The 19222-nt window shown below is 38.9% G+C and overlaps 2 protein-coding genes across 2 annotated transcripts; both read right to left on the bottom strand.

Moving 5' to 3' along the window:
• Positions 1 to 423: 423 nt before the first annotated feature.
• On the bottom strand, positions 424 to 8023 carry LOC137189995 (uncharacterized). The gene has a single exon (XM_067600062.1). The coding sequence runs from the start codon at positions 7892 to 7894 to the stop codon at positions 509 to 511; it is 7386 nt and encodes a 2461-aa protein (XP_067456163.1). The 5' UTR covers positions 7895 to 8023; the 3' UTR covers positions 424 to 508.
• Positions 8024 to 8422: 399 nt separating this feature from the next.
• On the bottom strand, positions 8423 to 11491 carry LOC137169725 (uncharacterized). The gene is made up of 11 exons (XM_067573047.1): positions 11383 to 11491; positions 11127 to 11230; positions 10717 to 11040; positions 10559 to 10652; positions 10218 to 10338; positions 9904 to 10015; positions 9591 to 9821; positions 9389 to 9451; positions 9145 to 9225; positions 8770 to 8850; positions 8423 to 8574 (listed from the first exon to the last, which is right to left on the bottom strand). The coding sequence occupies exons 1-11, from the start codon at positions 11489 to 11491 to the stop codon at positions 8446 to 8448; spliced, it is 1449 nt and encodes a 482-aa protein (XP_067429148.1). The 3' UTR covers positions 8423 to 8445.
• Positions 11492 to 19222: the final 7731 nt, after the last annotated feature.

Here is a 19222-nt window from a genome sequence, read left to right as displayed (position 1 = left end):
ACAAGTCACTGACAAAAGACCTTCGACTGGGCAACACTTCGACATGCGCTGGAGGACATGTTTTTATGTAAATGTCAAATTGATCAGCAGGGCACCGCAGGGAATCGAACCCCATCCCAGTATAAACCAGGAGTAGCCATTACCGGTGCCTTTTGCTTTTTGACACTACATAGAAGGAAAAGCAAAACCTGCATTACCCACAGCATGTGGCAGCATTTCATATTATGTCAAAATGACAATTATATTGTAGTTGTTCACCAAATGTCATTTGTGCATTATCAAATATTATCAATACATGTTAGACTTATAAATGCTGTTGTAATGCAGGAAAAAGAAACCCTTGTCATTTATTTTTACAACACCTAATACACAAAATGGTTAAAAATACCAGTTTCATTTCATATTTCATGATTGGCCATAAATAAGCTTAAATAACATACAACTCATAAAGTTAAAAATCACCAAATAATGCTCACTAAAAACATACATCTACAACAGTTGTAAAGTATTACTGTCCTATGTCAGAAGATATACATTTAAAAGAACAAACAACCGCCTCATGATCACTAAAATATGTTGGCAACACTACTGATTCAATTTCATAATGTGATGTTTTCACATACACATGGTCAATTAATGTGCCCTTCTCTGTTGTGGGCTGTGTAACATATTGAATGTACCCTTTGTCTGTTAGAAATTTGCAGATTGTTGATGATTTCAAGATGTCCTCATTAAAATCTCCCATGATTGCAATTGTGTTACTTTTTGGATCTAGCCAATCAACTAATTTGCCTAGATGTTCTTTAAATAAAGACATGGGATAAGATGGTGGTCGATAAATGACAGCTATTAATATGTTACATGTAACATAGTTATAAATAAAACATTCCAAATTCACATTTGTTGCTTTGATAATATTATATTCCAAATTGTCTGCACTATAAAAGCCGACTCCACCATGCTGTTGTCCTTGAAGTTCAATCAGTGCTGGATTGTTGCTATTGTAAGATAAACTTCGTGGACAACCATGAAAAGTAAAACCATCAATCTTTACAGCTTCAAATGAGGAAGCAGCAGGTAGCCATGTTTCTGTAACAGCAATACAGTTAAGCTGCAATTGCTGTGTACATAATGCCAAATCAGATACATGGTGTGTCAAATTTTGCACATTCATCAAAAATACAGTAAAATTACTTGTACTAAATTTGTGTCTAGTTATATTTTGGTTCAAGAATTGAGGCATACTCTGAATTGTATCCTGAATACCATCCTTACAATATATGGCTTTATCTTCAAAATCTTGAATCACCAAACCTGACAAACTTCTAACACGACTTAGGGCTACATATGCCTGGCCTGCAGAAAATACTTTCTTAAGAGAAACAACAGCACTATCTACAGTAATACCTTGTACTTTATGTACCGTACAAGCCCAAGCAAGTTTCAGCGGAAACTGTCGTCGCATACCACCTTTGTTAGTAACTTTTTCTTCCTCTGGTTCAATACCGGTGGAACCAAAGAAAACTAAGCTACTCGTCGATTGTTTCCTCCTCTGCGCGCCAACATGCTCATCATCAAACTTAACATACACTTTGAGAGGAAACGTACCCTTATCTGCACCAACTATATGAGTTACAGTACCGCAAACCCCATTAACAAGACCATCTGTAACATCCACGTTTTTACACAGCATTACACGCGCATTTTCACCCAACAACAGCTGTTCAGTCAAACATGTGTTATATGTTTTCGCATGATGTCCATTTTTCAATTCTAGTTTGCCTGTTTTCTTATTATTCACAAAATCCTGAGCATCTATCTCGACATATTCAGGACAAATGTTAAGCAGCTGTGCCAAATTATGCTCATTTACTTGTTTATTTGTAGGAAATATGTGTAAAGCTGAGCTGACTTCACCAGTTTCACAATGTTTCAATATTTGTATGTCACTGCTTAACATTGGGGTTCCTTTTGATCGAGTTCTCACCCTGTTCAATAGCTCTGCGAACACGTTATCTTTTTGCCTAACGATTTGTTTTAATTCAACGACCTTAAACAGATTAGACCACAAGCTGACACCTACATCATCTACATATAGGGGTTTCCCTTTTACTGGAGGCAACTGGAAAAAATCTCCAACAGCAACTACACTCACATTTCCAAATGGTGAGAAATCACCGGTTTGCTTAATCTGTCTTAACCTACCGTGAATGTATGACAACAACCTATGATCAACCATTGATATTTCGTCGACTATCAAAATCTGAAGATCACTATATTTAGCGCGCAAAGAATTAACTTTTTCCTCACCCAAAGGTGTGTAGGGTAAACCAACATTTTTTCCGATACTAAACGTGTGGTGAATAGTAGATGCATGCAAATTATATGCAGCAATCCCTGTAGGAGCCGTTAATAACACACTAATATTGTCTGGATGACGACACACCGTTGACAATAGCCTCATTGCCTCATATTGAATCGCTTTTATTAAATGACTTTTTCCTGTCCCTGCACCACCTGTGATGAATACATGGAAGGGATCTGGATTTTTCCCTAATACTTTCTGTAAACACCATTGTCGAATTTGATAAAAAACAGCAAGCTGTGTCTCATTCAAAGATCTAATTAAAGCCAAACCTTCACTTCTACACATGATGTTTTTTCTTTTTTCCAAATGTGCAACATGTTGACTAGTTACTGCTAAATCTGGAATATTTTCCTCATATTCTTCCACTATCTGTTGTTTGTCTTTTCGTTCTTGGTCACACTGTAAACGCTCCAACTCTTGCTCTGGGCACAACTCACACCACGCATCCTCTAATACACCATCTCTATCAATTGTATTCTGGATTTCATCCAATTCATCTGCTTTAATTTCAAAATGACTTCTATTCAAATCAACAACTGACTTAACACGATGTCTTGACCCATCACTAAACCTCACATGACCATTTTCATAAAACTGTGCAAATGTCTCACAGTTTGGAGGTTTTAGCTGCACATCTGCACGATACGGCAAGAACAACTGCATTATACTTTGGTAAAACAATTCTGGATTTTTTGTCTCAGAAAAGCGCGCGTAACGAACAACTGCAGGATCTGTTCGTGTTCTTCTCGTGATAAAACCACAATCATTCTTTAATTTAATGCTGCCCTGAGATTTTTCATTTTTACTCAAAACACGATATTCAGATGCAAATGTTGCCATACACATGTCATTGAATACACTATCATTTGGCCTATTTTTATAACGGTCAACAAAACTAGTCATCCAAACATCTTCTGAGGTACAAGCGCGCGATCTTGCCTTTTGTTTCAACACACTCAAAGGCAAACTCATTCTAACTATATTGTCCCCTGTCGGTACAAATACAACTTTCCTTGAACATTCCTTTAAATGCATATTTGTCAATCTGTATACAGCTTCTTGAGCACACACATCTCTGTTATGCAAATACACACTGCCTAGATTTTTCAATGCCTCCTTTGCACTAACATTTCCCTCCTTAGATGCTTCTCTCTGTGCATTCCCTAACAACAATCCCATCTCTCTTTCTGCCTTAGACATATAAGAGATAATATAAACAACGCACGCATACGCATCAACAACAAATTGCAAGTCTAAATTTGCCTGCCAACATTTTAATAGTGGTTTGCTATACTGATTTATCCAGACTTCATTAACTTGCCTCTTTAACACAATATGTGTATTTCTAGCTAAACACGTATATGCAGCCTCAAAAGTGACCTGATCAATCCCTACACTTTGGAATAAATGTACCACACTATCAAAACTATTCTTCTCATTGGAAAGAGCATTCTTGATTTTTGTCATTATCTCTGCTGCATGTTTTTTCTTCATGTCATTTGAAGTTTTCTGACTATGATTAACACACGTTGAAGATTTATCTGTCTCACAACTGCATGCTTTTTTGCACTCTTCATCATCTTTACGGCGACATATAAACGTTCGAGCGGATGCTGGCCTCGGAAAATTGAAACGACAAACTGTGTTTTTCTTTTTACAAGTTTTTGAATGTCGTTTTGAATGCTGCTGCACAGAAGTGACAGTTTCCAATAAAGTCTCATCTTGGGATGGCAACTCACATGTTATATATTTATCAATAAATTCAACTACTTCTTCATCTGTGTTTTTATCAATCAATGGAGCATTCTCTATCCAAAACAAACAATGCACATGGGGTGAACCGCGCTGCTGAAATTCCACTCGATAAAAGTAATCCTTAATTTTACCAATCGGATGTGATGGCGACATAAGTACCTCTCTCAAAAAAACATGCCAGCGGAAATCAAACATCCTGGCCGCAGTGACAGGATTGCAGCGTAAAAGATCACACCTGTCTGCCCACTCTAAACCTGCAGCAGTCTGTGCTCTACCTTCCTGCTTCAAAATACTATCCAGAAGATTTGTCCAGCGCATATCAGCAGAAGAAAAGGAACAAAACCAGGTAGGAACACCGAGCTGACGAACACAAGCAAGCAAATCACGCTGTGCTCCTTGCCAAAAAGCTGGGGTACCTCGAATCGGTTTAAGGAAACGATACCCATCATCAAACTCCAACAACTTTTTCAAAGATTCATCATTTTTTAACATATCGTTTACCTTATTATCAGGTACGTTTTGAGACATACAGCCTTTCCCTTTTCGTAATGCTATGGATACATTAGAAACAACCTGCTCAATCTCAGACATGTACTGCGCAAAAAAGATATATTCCACATTGTGTGCAAACCTACCATCCGCATGTAGAATCCTGTTATTAAAATATCGCGACAACGTCAAACGATTTGCTCTACTTTCATGATAAGTATTAAGTCCCTGCGGAAACAACACCGGAAAGCATTTGGCTTCGTTTGCATGATCCGAAAGCAATTTTACAGGACTATTTCCTTCTGCTGGAGCAAGGTTCAATATATCATCAAAATATTGATCCAGCATTTCCTGACCAATATCCACAGGCATGAGACACGTATCCTGAAACATACAATGTTGTTGTCTATCGTGCAAAAGCTCATCTTCACAATCAACTTTACCACTTTCAACATCACCATCAGTGTCTTTCCCTAAATCACCCTCTTCCCTACAAAACTCATTTAACCAAGCTTCATTAAACTCTACATCTTTATAATGCACATTTGTCCTTTTTAAATACTGCAATGCCTGCCTTACATGCATAGTATCAACAAACTGATAGTCATAATGCCCTTTATACGTTAACTTGCGTTTCAATTTTACACGCAACAAAGATCCTTCCATATTACAACGAGGCAGAACATTACTAGTCTGCACAATATTTGCTGGAACACATGTTACTGGTCCATGTACACCATTCTGTCCTCCCTTAGGTAACGCTAACATTTTCATAAATGGTATATGTAAAGAAATCAAATGCTGCTCTAAACTATTCAAACATGCCAACTCTGGTGGAATGGGATCAACTTTCAAACTGTTTATTGCACATTCAGGTGGCATTATACCTTTATTAATCTTACCATGACAATTGTAACAAATCCACAGACAACCTCTAGCTGTATCCAACAACTGACATGGCTTTTCACAGTCCTTATTACATTTGTGTAAATACACTTCAGTGATACATTTATCTGCAAATGATGCTACTGCTTCATTCTTGTTATAAAAATCCCTCTTACAATTCAAAACCTGATGTCTAAACAACAATCTATGACAGACGCAACACACAAACTCTGGCCCATCCTTTACTTTAGCCAAAAACTGCTCCATAACAAAATCAAACTGCTCCGCCTTTTCTTTCAATTGTTGCCTCTTCACTTTGTTGGCTGCTAAAACACGCTTCTTATGGTCAGCATTTCCATAATATCTCGCTTTAGTCATGGCTTTTACACTTTGTCTATGCAACATATCTCTCCTATATTTGCTTACACTCATTTCCTTAACTTTCTCCCTATGCAACATATCTCTCCTATATTTGCTTACACTCATTTCCTTAACTTTCTCCCTGTGCAACAAATTTTTCTGATATTTCCTGATACTCATTATCTTAACTTTCTCCCTATGCAACAAATTTTTCTGATATTTCCCGATACTCATTATCTTAACTCTCTCCCTATGCAACACATTTTTCTGATATTTCACTTTAATCTTTTCCTTACGTTTCTCCCTATGCTGCACAATTTCCTGATATTTCTTTTTCATTTGTAGATACTTTTTCTTTATAAAATACTTAGAAATAGCATTATTTGTTGCTGTACTCTGTTCCTGGACTTTCTGATCGCTCTTACTTGTGTTCTCTGTCACAGCGCTAACCCATGAACATTCCTCTGCACTCTGCCGTCTCAAATTGTACACTTTGGACTCAGACCTGTTCAACTTGCAGCTACCATAACAACTATGGAGTTCAGGCTGATGAACACAAACAACACTTTCATAATGGTTACCATTACAATTTTCTAAGTAGATCCCCTGTTTTGAAAAACACCTATATTTGCAACTATATTCTAGCCATCGATCATCATGATAAGTAAAGATATTAACTCCTAAACAATCTGCTGCTGCCTGTATTTCAACCTCAGTTGCCCAACTGCCAACATATCGCATTTTTGAACTTTTAATGTATTCTACCACTGAAGAATATTCACTTCTCAAGATACTTTTATAGTCCGCAGCATTACTCTCTAATTGTTTCACAACAGCAAGTCTAATTTTCCTATGGTTCTTTTGTGTTCCACTAACAGCTTGGGAAATCGCTCTAAAGAAACAGTTACCGTCAGCCACTATTTTCTCATTCTTACACGGTGTTCCCAACAGACCAACTTCTGTAGGCATTGGTGCATCATATTTCTCAAACTCTACATTAAACTGTGTACATAAAGCCTGCGCAACATCTTTACAAATGGGATCAAACCACAGCTTTTTCGAAGTTACATCACTGACAAACACAACATCTGAATTCACTACAGCCACATTATTCCTTTTCATTTTCTTAGCAGCACAAGTTTGCCCTGTAATCTTACGCTTTGTACCTCGGTCAACTTTACTTCCTGAAGGAATACCACATACCAGCGATGAACCGAAAGCCATGGATGCAGCTTCACAAGTCGTGACAGTGTCAGTACACTTTGTTGTTCTCAACTCAGACTTACTGCCCCCGCAAATGACACGAACACCAGCAATCTCATATGGTCTGTCATTTTGAGTGAGAGATGTAGACAAATTGCATATGAAACTGTACACCTCTTTAAGACAACTAAAATATACAACAACACTATTACCGTTAGGATCTGGCATTCCAGCAGCACTGCGCGCATGGGAATCAACAACCGCATAGCGTCCGTTTTGACGAATGACTGCACACGTGGTACCACACAATGTTAGCAAACATGTATCATATTTCTCAAACATGTTTTTCAAGCCATTTTGTAGAGACATGAATATGCCAGCCTGAATAAACTCTCCATCAACCACACTGACATCACCCGAAACATAGTCACCATAACGAAACTCAAAGTTATGTCCATCTATAACCGAGTGCTTTGGCAAATCAGGAACACACAAGAATTTAGATGATCCACTAATCTTCTTGTTGTCTCTCAAAGACGTGTACAACTGATCACCTAAAACTACGACCCTGTCTAGATCTTTTACCTGCCATGCAAAAACACTGTCAACCGCATGTTTTGCCAGACTTACCAAACCAACAGCCATACATTGGAATCCCCCATATTTAAAGCGATTACTACCCTGATGATACGAACCTGTTACACTATGTTGAACATGGCTAGAAGTACCAGCTACTACAGAAGACCATAATACGCTGGAGCTAGGGCTAGCCTTGCTCTTCACCTTACCAGATCCTGATGAGTGCTGATGATGAAGACTCTCCTTGTCCGGCATCTGTAATAAAGATAAATGGAGATTTTGATCAGTGCGCTCCCATCATCATCCTCATCAGAAATAGACAAAACAAAACACTCTCGATCACAGACTGTATTACACCTTTAGTTAGTCTTCATCTAGTTAGGTGTATTTATTGAGTTCAACAAAAAAGGCTGGTTACTATTTCCATGTTTACACTTGATTTCATCTAGACTATATTACGTTTCCAAAGTGCAACTACTACTACTACAAATAATAACAAAACTGTTTTCAATCATGCATATACTACACTAACAATAGCATAGCTGATGACTAGATTCAAAAACATTCAGACTAAGAGCACAAACCTCCTCTGTTCCAACCAATTGAATGGGACTGGTAGGTGCATCATGGGAAAACAGCTCCACAACACAAGGGGTTCCCTCCTCCTATAAAAACAAAATACCACATGAAAAAACACAATGTATAAACTGCATAGACATGGGGCTGTAATGCTACAAAAAATATCAATTTGTAATTATCATTTGTACTACATGAACAGTGACAATAAAGTAGCTTCACTAACTCCATTACAAGAAAACAGAACGAAACAGAAAATTTTCATTCAGAGCACCTACCTCCTCGCCTGCAGCCACTGTCTTGACACTGGTAGGTGAATCCTGGGAAAACACCTCCACAACACAAGGGGTTGCCTCCTCCTACAACACAAAAAACAAAATACCCCATGAAAAAACACAATGTATAAACTGCATAGACATGGGGCTTTAATGCTACAAAAAATATCAATTTGTAATTATCATTTATACTACATGAACAGTGACAATAAAGTAGCTTCACTAACTCCATTGCAAGAAACCAGAACGAAACAGAAAATTTTTAGTGAGAGCACCTACCTCCTCGCCTGCAACCACTGTCTTGACAATGGTAGGTGAATCCTGGGAAAACACCTCCACAAAACAGGGGGTTGCCTCCTCCTACAACACAAAAAGCAAAAACAAAATAAAATTAAACAAAATGAATGAACCACATTACTAAAATACTTCCTTGCAAGTCTGCTGTGACACAAAATATCTTCTGGCTTCTAGTGCAAGAACAAAACATCCTTTATAAACATTAGGTCTGTATTATACAATTTGCTTCGACTTTACAGATATACAATGCGTATAACTAATCCATGTTTTTTTATATGCAACCTTATAGGCTACCAATTTAAACTAGACTTGCATGATTGTAAATAATGCTGAAGTGTAAAATACATTCACACAAACCTCCACCGGCAGAACGTCTTTCACAGGACAGCCAGGTGAGGCCTCACAAGACACGAGCTGGGTGCCAGGTTTAGCCACAACCTAGGAAGGAAACACAATTGAAAGAACTGTATAAATGTACTTTATCATTGTTTCACAATTACTCCCTGAATATTACAAACAGGTAAATATGTCATTACTATCTTCTCAAACTATACAAAAGAAAAATGTAAATATAACATTTAAAAAAAGAAAAGTTACCAACCTGCTGCTGTCCACGTTTCCTTTTTGAGGCAACAGCTTTCTGCCGGCGGACCACATTTGGCTTCTAATGTAAGACAAAAACATTTTAAATACAAATACAAATTTGGGGCATAAGTAAATTCATACAATATAACAGTCCCATTCTGTGTCAAGACAAAACACTTATAAAAAGGCCTCACAAATACAATTTGAATGCAAATTACCAGTTTGCCTTGTGGAACAGCCGTGCACACAGGGCTAGGGAGATGCGATGGGACAGCTTTGTCCATCGCATCCAACACGGCACTGCTGAAACGGACGGGATTCAGCGGGATGAAACACTTGACTGATGTTTCATCTGCCTGTGGAAAACAAAAGAACAAGACCATTGTTGCAAATGTATCTTGAAAATAAGCCAAAACATGCACACAGGTACAGCAACAAATGGATATCACTTTGTCCGCACAGTGTTACACTAGTCAGGAAAAATCTTCCACTCCAAAAACTAAAACACACATACAATATGCAATGTCTCACCTTCCTGCCCTTGCTGACAACTGTCCAGTCAAAAGGGTTTGACGGACGCGGCACAGGTGCTTCTCCCTTCACCACCACCTTTGGTACAAAGGCTCTCCCAGGGGGTGAAGTCCTGAGAGGAACCTGGGGCGTAGGTGGTGGTGTCTCCAATAGCTGATAAGCAGACATCCAAATCAGCTGAGAGAGGATCGCCATACCGCCAGCATCACTCAGGTGGACCTGCAAAATATAAGCAATAAATAACATTTTACAAAACAGAAGTTTTCATGTCTGTATGAATCTACAATGAATTGCACTTTAAAAATCAACTAAACTTGAGTATAGTAAGTTTTTCATTGGCAATCTTATCAGATATTGTTCTACTTACACCATCTCTGCTCCACAAGTCCAGGCGATCCAAGGGGAAGTGCTCAGCGGTGGGAAAGTATCTGATACCTAAAAAAAAACAAAAAAACAACAACACTGAAACAAAAAACTCACACACACACACACACACACACACATCATGAAACAGTGAAATATCTACATATATTAATTTGTCACTTTATATCATATTAACTGAATGAATTCTTTGATTCCTATAATCAGATAGGCCAAAAAGAAATCATCTGTTATACATATCAAAACTAACACTAAAACTTTCTTTTCAACTTACCCATGCTGGCTGCCACACGATGGAACTCTTGCCGCATGAGTTCCTGAATACCCAGGTCTGCATTCAGGCGAGGTGTGAAATCCTGGACAAAGACCTATACAAAACAAAAGTATTTCCATAATGATGAAAATTATTGTATACAATTTTCACCAGGTAACCCAATCAAATAATGCGTAGTACCAAAGACTATTTACTACTATAAAGCATACCGTTGTCCAAAGACTGCGCGCGCTGCGCAGGAACTGTCGAAAGTCAGCTCCCGCCTCATCAACCGTCCTGCTGGCGGTCAGGTTGTTGCTGGGGGCCATCACACAGACTGCGTCGGGTGTCCGAGGTACAGCAGCATGCAACATCTCGGTCCTCAACTCAGACGCACAGGCCCCCGGGGTCGACATGAAGCCAAAGGAGAGGCGTCCCTCTGGCATCTTCACAAATCCATCTACCATGGCCCGTAGATGGGAGGCTCCAATGACAAGAACGAACTGGAACAACAAACAATTTAATCAATTACAATCAATAACAACTCTTTACATCAAAGGTTTTTTATTAAACTCTGAACCAATAATACCTTCTTGTCAGGATCCTCAGGTGGAATGACCAATTTGTGACTGCGCCCAGTCAAAGCAGAAATTGGCCACTTCTTCACCTTATGACGAAAACCTGTGCCCTCACCTGTTTATAAAAACACAACAACCCCACAAAAAGTTCAATTAAAAATTTGGAACAAACAAATGCATGGACACATACGTTACAATTATACTACAACTATGTAATGCATATACATATAAGGAAAAGTTGCACTGAAAAAACAGTTGAATACATACGGGCACAGGTGCCAGTGGAAGGCCGCTGAGGTCCGAAAACCACAAGACGGCGCTCCGCCATTCTCCGCCTAGCTGCCTGAGAACGGCGAAAGGACTTGTCGCGAGGCATCTGAAAATATGCAGACACAATTGATTCAATACGACATTACAAAAACACTTATAACACACAATAAATATACAATTACATTTTTCATACATCTTTACATTTATGTACAGTCGTGCGAAAATTATACAAATTCTTGTCCGTGTATCACACACACACACACAATAATTAAAACAACTTCGGCCACAAGAGATATATTTTTGCTGATAAAATAAAATGGTTAATGTTGCTAGTATTAGGGACTCCGACCATGTGTATAAGTTTACAGACCATAGGCTGTAAGAAAGAGTGGCTATATTTGGTTGACAGGATGGCGTTAACCATAACGCTAGCTGCTACCTTGTTTAACAAGGTGCATTTACAATGTATATTTCACAATGAAAGTAATATTGCTAATTCAAATTTTGGATAGCTCGAAAACAGCTACAGCCGTTAAAACAACATATAAGTTACTCACAGGATAAACGTTTCCAATAGCTATACTCAAAGCATAAAAAACACTGTTCCTAAATCTATATTTGACTTCATGTTAGAAAATATCACCACAAATATGAGAATGCCGCCAACTACAGCCGCCACTTTCACACGACACCATTTAAACAGTTTAGCTGCAACAGTTTAAGGAGCTAATGATACATACGACGGTAAAAGGATAACGAGCCAAAACTACCTTTACATTTTGTCGCTTATAATAAAACATTAAATTCACTCACAGTGCGTTCACCAAAAGTCCACCGAAGATCCCAAGAATGCAATGCAAAGCTGTTGAAATCGCTGCTGAAATCGCTGAAATGCTCACAAGCTAGCTTGTTCGCTCTTTCGCTCTCTCACCAGTTGTCACAATGTCCGAAAACAAAGCAACAGGCGGCAAACGTATTCTGACCTGTATTTATACCTTCACCTGCGCGTTTTTCAAAATTCAAATGAACCAATCAGGAGTGCCGACAGGTCTGTGCAAAGCAGCTGTAAGAAAAACATACCGGTTACAATTGCGGAAGTTGTCAAAATAAAAGTATTTGTGTTTCAGTGCACAATGTCATTAAAAAGAATTGTAATGAGCTCCTACATTTAATCAGTACTTCACAAATAAACTGAGTGTTAATGATTCAAGACGTAATATGTTGAGACCTTCATGACCTTGTTATATAAAAAAATATATTAACAATAACATAACTTTTTACAGAGGAATCTATATTATGAAAATAATCATAAAGCTATAAAGAAAACTGAATAAAATGTTGTATTTTCGAACAGAGGAGTGACTGTGTACCAATAAAACCCAAATATAGAGCAGGTACATAGTAGAAATCTATGAAACTAAACTTATTAATAATAGTTGGGGAAGGGGGCTCCTCTGAATAAAGACGAGAATAACACAGACTTCAACAGAGGTGGCTGTTACATAATATTTTGAATAATACACCTGATAACAGTCAATCAACAACCAAAAAAAGACTTAGAAACATTTTTATTAAAACAACACACACAATGAACAATGAACAATGAACACACACAAAAAAGTCAAGGGGTGGAGGGAAGGGTTGATGGGTCACTGGTGGGGCTTGGAGGTGAGGCAGCACAGGTTTCTTCTGCAGACATGGTAGACAAACATACAAAAACAGTAAATGTGACAATCCTATTTTTATGACGTCAATTCTTTGATAATGCATTCAACAACAAAAATATATATATACATACATACGACAGTCATAACATGGACAATAACCAAACCACAACTGAACAAACAATTACCATCTTTAATAAAACTGGCAGAGGCTCGCTCCACCTCCAGCTGCTCTTTCACTGCAGCCAGTTGTTGCTGCGCATGGTGCAGCTCCGTCTGCACCATGCGCAGCTTTTGTTCTGCCGCTCGACGGAGGCGGACCTGCCTCACTAATGCACTCAAAGTGCGACCATGGACCCCCACAGCCTGCTGGTAAAGCTGGTCCCTTGGGACAGCTCCATCGTTGCAGGCATACTGTCAACAGATCATAACATGCTGATTTGATATTTTGTGATCACATTCCAATAGTACAAATCTAAACACATTTTAATGCTAACATTCCAGTTTACTTCTGAACAGAGATGTCAAGTAATAAAGTACAAATACTTCATTACCTTACTTAAGTAAAAATTTTGGTTAACTATACTTTACTGGACTAATTATTTTTCAGACAGCTTTCTACTTCTATTCCTTACATTTTCAGGCAATTATCTGTACTTTCTACTCCTTACATTTTAAAAATAGCCTCGTTACTCCTATTTCATTTCAGCTTATTTTCATTCCCGGCTTATCATTGTTTAAAAAAGCACAAAAAAACCTATGCATATAAATCGCGCCATCCAAATAGAGTGAATTTGATTGTGGTTGGATGAGAAAAATAAACATGTACTATTCCAACACTCTATTGGTTTGTACGCAATCAATTGCACCTGCACATTTATAAAGTATGCCACACCCCAGCAGGACACATAGCAGACCTAGTGTGAAGATGTCAGTTACTGAAGAGAATGTCTATACTAAAATGCATTCATTTTCAATGGGCATATATGCGGTCAAAATCAGTAGCCTAGTGCATCCAAATGTTGACATTACATTTTACATTAACATTTTAATATAACATTATAGCCATTATGGCCTTTTCAAAATGTTTTTTTGAGGGAAGCATGGTAGTGCACTATAGGCCCATGTGGCATGGCCTAAGCTTTTGTCCTTACTGGCATTTTTTTCACCTTACATTACTTTTACTTTTATACTTCAAGTAGTTTAGAAAGCAGTAATTTAATATTTTTACTTGAGTAAAAAGCTTGAGGTGATACTTCAACTTCTACAGAAGTATTTTAAAACCCTAGTATCTATACTTCTACTTAAGTAATGAATGTGTATACTTTGACATCTCTGCTTTTGAATGACCAATTACTTGTAAATATTAACAAAAAATAAATCATAGCAAGGTAAAAATCACACTTTGATGAAAAAAAAAATAGGATTGACAGGTTATATAAAGTTTTACGTACATGGAATTTGATTTGTATGAGCATCACATTTTATTTTTCCATATTTTCATATACATATTATTTTCCAAATTCCATATTTATTTTTCCAAGGTGTTTTGTCCAACTCATAAGGAATCCCATAAATACTAACAACACAAAAAACACCACATTTATCACTTACTGAAAGAAGCTGGCACTCTTGCCGCAGCCTCTCCACCTCCGGATCATCAATTTTTATAAATTTGCTTGGAGATGCTTCAGCCATCTGCGCAACATCATAAAACAAGACACAATAAATAAACTACAAACAACATAGATAAATACTTAATTAATAACCACATACTATGGAAAGACAACAAAACAAAAATATCACATCACATTATTAATTCAAAGAAAAAGTAGTTGGTGTGCGACTACAAAAGCCTGCTGATGCTTTAACACTTAAATTACACGGGTGTCGTAATTTGATAAATAGCACAAACAATTACAATCTCTGCTGAATTTTGCTATCATTTCAAGTCGCCTTCTCGCTACTTCGCTACTCTTCTCTACTTTCTCAGCGCGGGAGAGGCTGCCCATCCCCCACCATTTGTGCAGAGCTGCAGAGCAGCAACACACAGCAATGAGAAGTTGAGAATTGACTATGACCAAAGCTTTGCGAATAAAAATCCAAGAAGAGTACTTTACTACTAAGTAACCGAAAAATGACGAACAGACTCAAAACCGATAAAAATATTGTCATAAAAGGTTTGATTTACGTATTACGAAATAAAAAATATAGCATAATATGTGTAATAGTACACGTTTTCTATTGTCACACGACCTATTTCGTCATATCGCATATCGCGAACTCATATATTTCCTATTACAAACAACAAGTGAAAACACTTTAAAAAAGATGCTTACCTTCTCCTTGCTTAATTGGATCTGGTTGACCGCCTATTTTTTTCACACACACTCCACATAAACCCGCCCCTACTATGCCTCTGATAGACTGACGTTAAATCGAAACTTAACATGTCCACCTATCCTATTCCTTTTAAAAAAGCATCAACAATACATAAAAATAACCCATGATCAAAAGCCGTTGCCATGACAACACATCCTTCGCCATGACATACTACGCTGTTTTTCAGGGACAAGGAATGGGCTAAAGACACGAAACTTGACACATGTCCGGAGAGACACCATTTAAAATCTTGTATGGGTCATTGACATGTTGTGACAAAATAACTCAACAGCGCCCCCCTGACAATTTCAAAATTGAAACCCTGCCTTACATATTAACATAGAAAATGAAATTCACAGGGCATATGTATTATATCCAGACGCACAAAAAGCTTCTTGGAGCCATACTGTAAGTCCAACAGGAAGTCCACCATTTTGGAAAAACTTATTCTCTGCCTTTTGTCATGCCTTGTATTTTAAAAAACTCCTCCTACAGAACGCATTGTAAGGACTTCAAAATCAGTGTGTGTCATCTACACTAGTGTACAATCAAAAGTTAGTAAAAGATTTAGTTTACATTGAAGCATTTGGCCGTGGCGTGGCATTGACTTTTGATGTTTCGCCATGACAGGTGAAAGTCCTATAAGTTTAGTGTAAATGCTCGAGTCTACACCAAACTTTACATGTTTGATAAGACTCCCAGCCTGAACACGTCTAAATATCAATATTCAGTCCGTGATGAAAACTGACTCCATAGCGCCCCCTACAACATTTCAATGCAGCAGCCCCTGCAGCAGGAAGAGTAGGTGATTGAGGATGTGACGTTAATCTCCCCTTGCACTGTCTGAAAACAGCCCAGGTCTGGGGACATCTATATGCCCCTGACAGAAGCTCTTCACCAGCGCCGAGCCCCGACATACGCAAGGACGCGAGGGCCCGATCATCGCTGCTTGCAGCTTTAATTATTATTATTATTATTATTCCTCCGAAACAAACGCATTTTTGAGGGCCTAAACATGCACGAAAACTCATGAAAATTTGCACAGATGTCAGGACTGGCGAAAATTTCGATATTTTATGGGTCTCGAAATAAAGCGGGACAAAATGGCTCGACAGCGCCACCTAGAAAGTCAAGAAAATTGAGCCCCTCGATACAGATTGTCGTAGGAGAACGAAATTCGGTATGCATATGTATCATGACCAGACGCACCAAAAAGTCTCAAGGACACATAGCCTAACTCCAACAGGAAGTCGGCCATTTTGTATCAAAGTTGAAATTTTGCACCGATTTTGTCATTTCCAGCCCGCATACTTTAACGAACTCCTCCTAGAGATTTGACCCCAGGACTTTCAAATTCGGTCCGTATCATCTACAGGCATAGGAGATTAAAAGTTATTAAAACAATTCTCATTAGTCTTTCCTAGGGGGCGTGGCTGGGCGGCGAATTTCGATCCTTCGCCATGAAAAATGAAACGGCTATAACTCCGGCATACATGATCCTAAGAGAGCCAAACCTTTTGTGCTTCATAAGAGTCCCGCCCTGAACGGGTCCATGTGACAATACAGGATATGAGTCATAGCGCCACCTCCTGGCAACAGGAAGTTACATGTTTTACGCTCTGACGCCCTGTGGGCAGCACGGTGATGGAATCCAGCTGAAATTTACTGAGAATAGCCTCAAGACCTTGGAGATCTTATATTATGAAGTTGGTGACCCTTCGTTGAAAGGTGTTGCCATGGCGACGCGGCCAATTTCGATGTGACGCCATGAAATTTCAATGCCTTATAACTTGACTCCACGTGGTCTGATCTTTTCCAAATTTCATATGCTTGTTAAGAGTCCCAATCTGAACACATGTTCAGTCTCATATTTAGCGAAAGTCATAGCGCCACCTACTGGCAACAGGAAGTATCATGCGTCGTACTTTGTCTAATTACTCCTAGGAAATTTGGCTGATGCACCTGAAATTAAGTCAGCTAATAAACAAGACCTTGGTGATGCTACATTTGGCAGCTCATGACCCAAAACTGAATGCTGTTACCATGGCGACACATCCTTCGCCATGAAATATGATACTGTTTTTCAGGGAGAAGGGATTGCTCTACAGTCATGAAACTTGACACACATGTCTAGAGTGATGTCAGCTAAAATCCTATGTGGTCGCTTTGAATGGGCGTGGCAAAATGGCTCAACAGCGCCTCCTTTAAAATTTCAAAATTGCAGCCCCGCCTTCCAGATTAACGTAGAAAGATGAAATTCACAGGGCACATGTATAATGTCAACACGCACAAAAAAGCCTCTTGAAGCCTTATTGTAAGTCGAACAGGAAGTCGGCCATCTTGAAAAAAATGGTACATTTTCGCCTTTTCTTGGCCATTTCGCATACCTTGTATTTTAAAGAACTCCTCCTACAGAATCCATCGTAAGGACTTAAAAATCAGTGTGTGTCATCTAGACTAGTGTATGATCATGATGGTTTGGCCGTGGCGTGGCGTTGAGTTTTGATGTTTCGCCATGACAGAGGAAATTGATATAACTTGAGTGTACACGGTTGGATCTGCCTCAAACTTTACACAACAAGTCACTGACAAAAGCCCTTCGACTGAGCGTCACTTCGACATGCGCTGGGGTGCGAGGGCCCGATCATCGCTGCTTGCAGCTTTAATTATTATTATTATTCCTCCGAAACAAACGCATTTTTGAGGGCCTAAACATGCACGAAAACTCATGAAAATTTGCACAGATGTCAGGACTGGCGAAAATTTCGATATTTTATGGGTCTCGAAATAAAGCGGGACAAAATGGCTCGACAGCGCCACCTAGAAAGTCAAGAAAATTGAGCCCCTCGATACAGATTGTCGTAGGAGAACGAAATTCGGTATGCATATGTATCATGACCAGACGCACCAAAAAGTCTCAAGGACACATAGCCTAACTCCAACAGGAAGTCGGCCATTTTGTATCAAAGTTGAAATTTTGCACCGATTTTGTCATTTCCAGCCCGCATACTTTAACGAACTCCTCCTAGAGATTTGACCCCAGGACTTTCAAATTCGGTCCGTATCATCTACAGGCATAGGAGATTAAAAGTTATTAAAACAATTCTCATTAGTCTTTCCTAGGGGGCGTGGCTGGGCGGCGAATTTCGATCCTTCGCCATGAAAAATGAAACGGCTATAACTCCGGCATACATGATCCTAAGAGAGCCAAACCTTTTGTGCTTCATAAGAGTCCCGCCCTGAACGGGTCCATGTGACAATACAGGATATGAGTCATAGCGCCACCTCCTGGCAACAGGAAGTTACATGTTTTACGCTCTGACGCCCTGTGGGCAGCACGGTGATGGAGTCCAGCTGAAATTTACTGAGAATAGCCTCAAGACCTTGGAGATCTTATATTATGAAGTTGGTGACCCTTCGTTGAAAGGTGTTGCCATGGCGACGCGGCGAATTTCGATGTGACGCCATGAAATTTCAATGCCTTATAACTTGACTCCACGTGGTCTGATCTTTTCCAAATTTCATATGCTTGTTAAGAGTCCCAATCTGAACACATGTTCAGTCTCATATTTAGCGAAAGTCATAGCGCCACCTACTGGCAACAGGAAGTATCATGCGTCGTACTTTGTCTAATTACTCCTAGGAAATTTGGCTGATGCACCTGAAATTAAGTCAGCTAATAAACGAGACCTTGGTGATGCTACATTTGGCAGCTCATGACCCAAAACTGAATGCTGTTACCATGGCGACACATCCTTCGCCATGAAATATGATACTGTTTTTCAGGGAGA

Source organism: Thunnus thynnus, chromosome 2 (assembly GCF_963924715.1).
Source record: "Thunnus thynnus chromosome 2, fThuThy2.1, whole genome shotgun sequence".
NCBI classification, from domain to species: Eukaryota; Metazoa; Chordata; class Actinopteri; order Scombriformes; family Scombridae; genus Thunnus; species Thunnus thynnus.
Note: the sequence above shows the minus strand (reverse complement) of the source record. Positions and strands in the feature narration are given on the sequence as shown.

What these genes read in the sequence shown, in the direction of transcription:
- LOC137189995 (XM_067600062.1), bottom strand. Translation starts at nt 7,894, where the DNA reads ATGCCGGACAAGGAGAGTCTTCATCATCAGCACTCATCAGGATCTGGT.
- LOC137169725 (XM_067573047.1), bottom strand. Translation starts at nt 11,491, where the DNA reads ATGCCTCGCGACAAGTCCTTTCGCCGTTCTCAGGCAGCTAGGCGGAGA. An exon ending in ACTACGCATTATTTGATTGG is followed by an intron (nt 10,653 to 10,716) that starts GTTACCTGGTGA and finishes TGTTTTGTATAG; the next exon opens with GTCTTTGTCCAGGATTTCAC. An exon ending in CAGTGGTTGCAGGCGAGGAG is followed by an intron (nt 8,575 to 8,769) that starts GTAGGTGCTCTC and finishes TTTGTGTTGTAG; the next exon opens with GAGGAGGCAACCCCTTGTGT.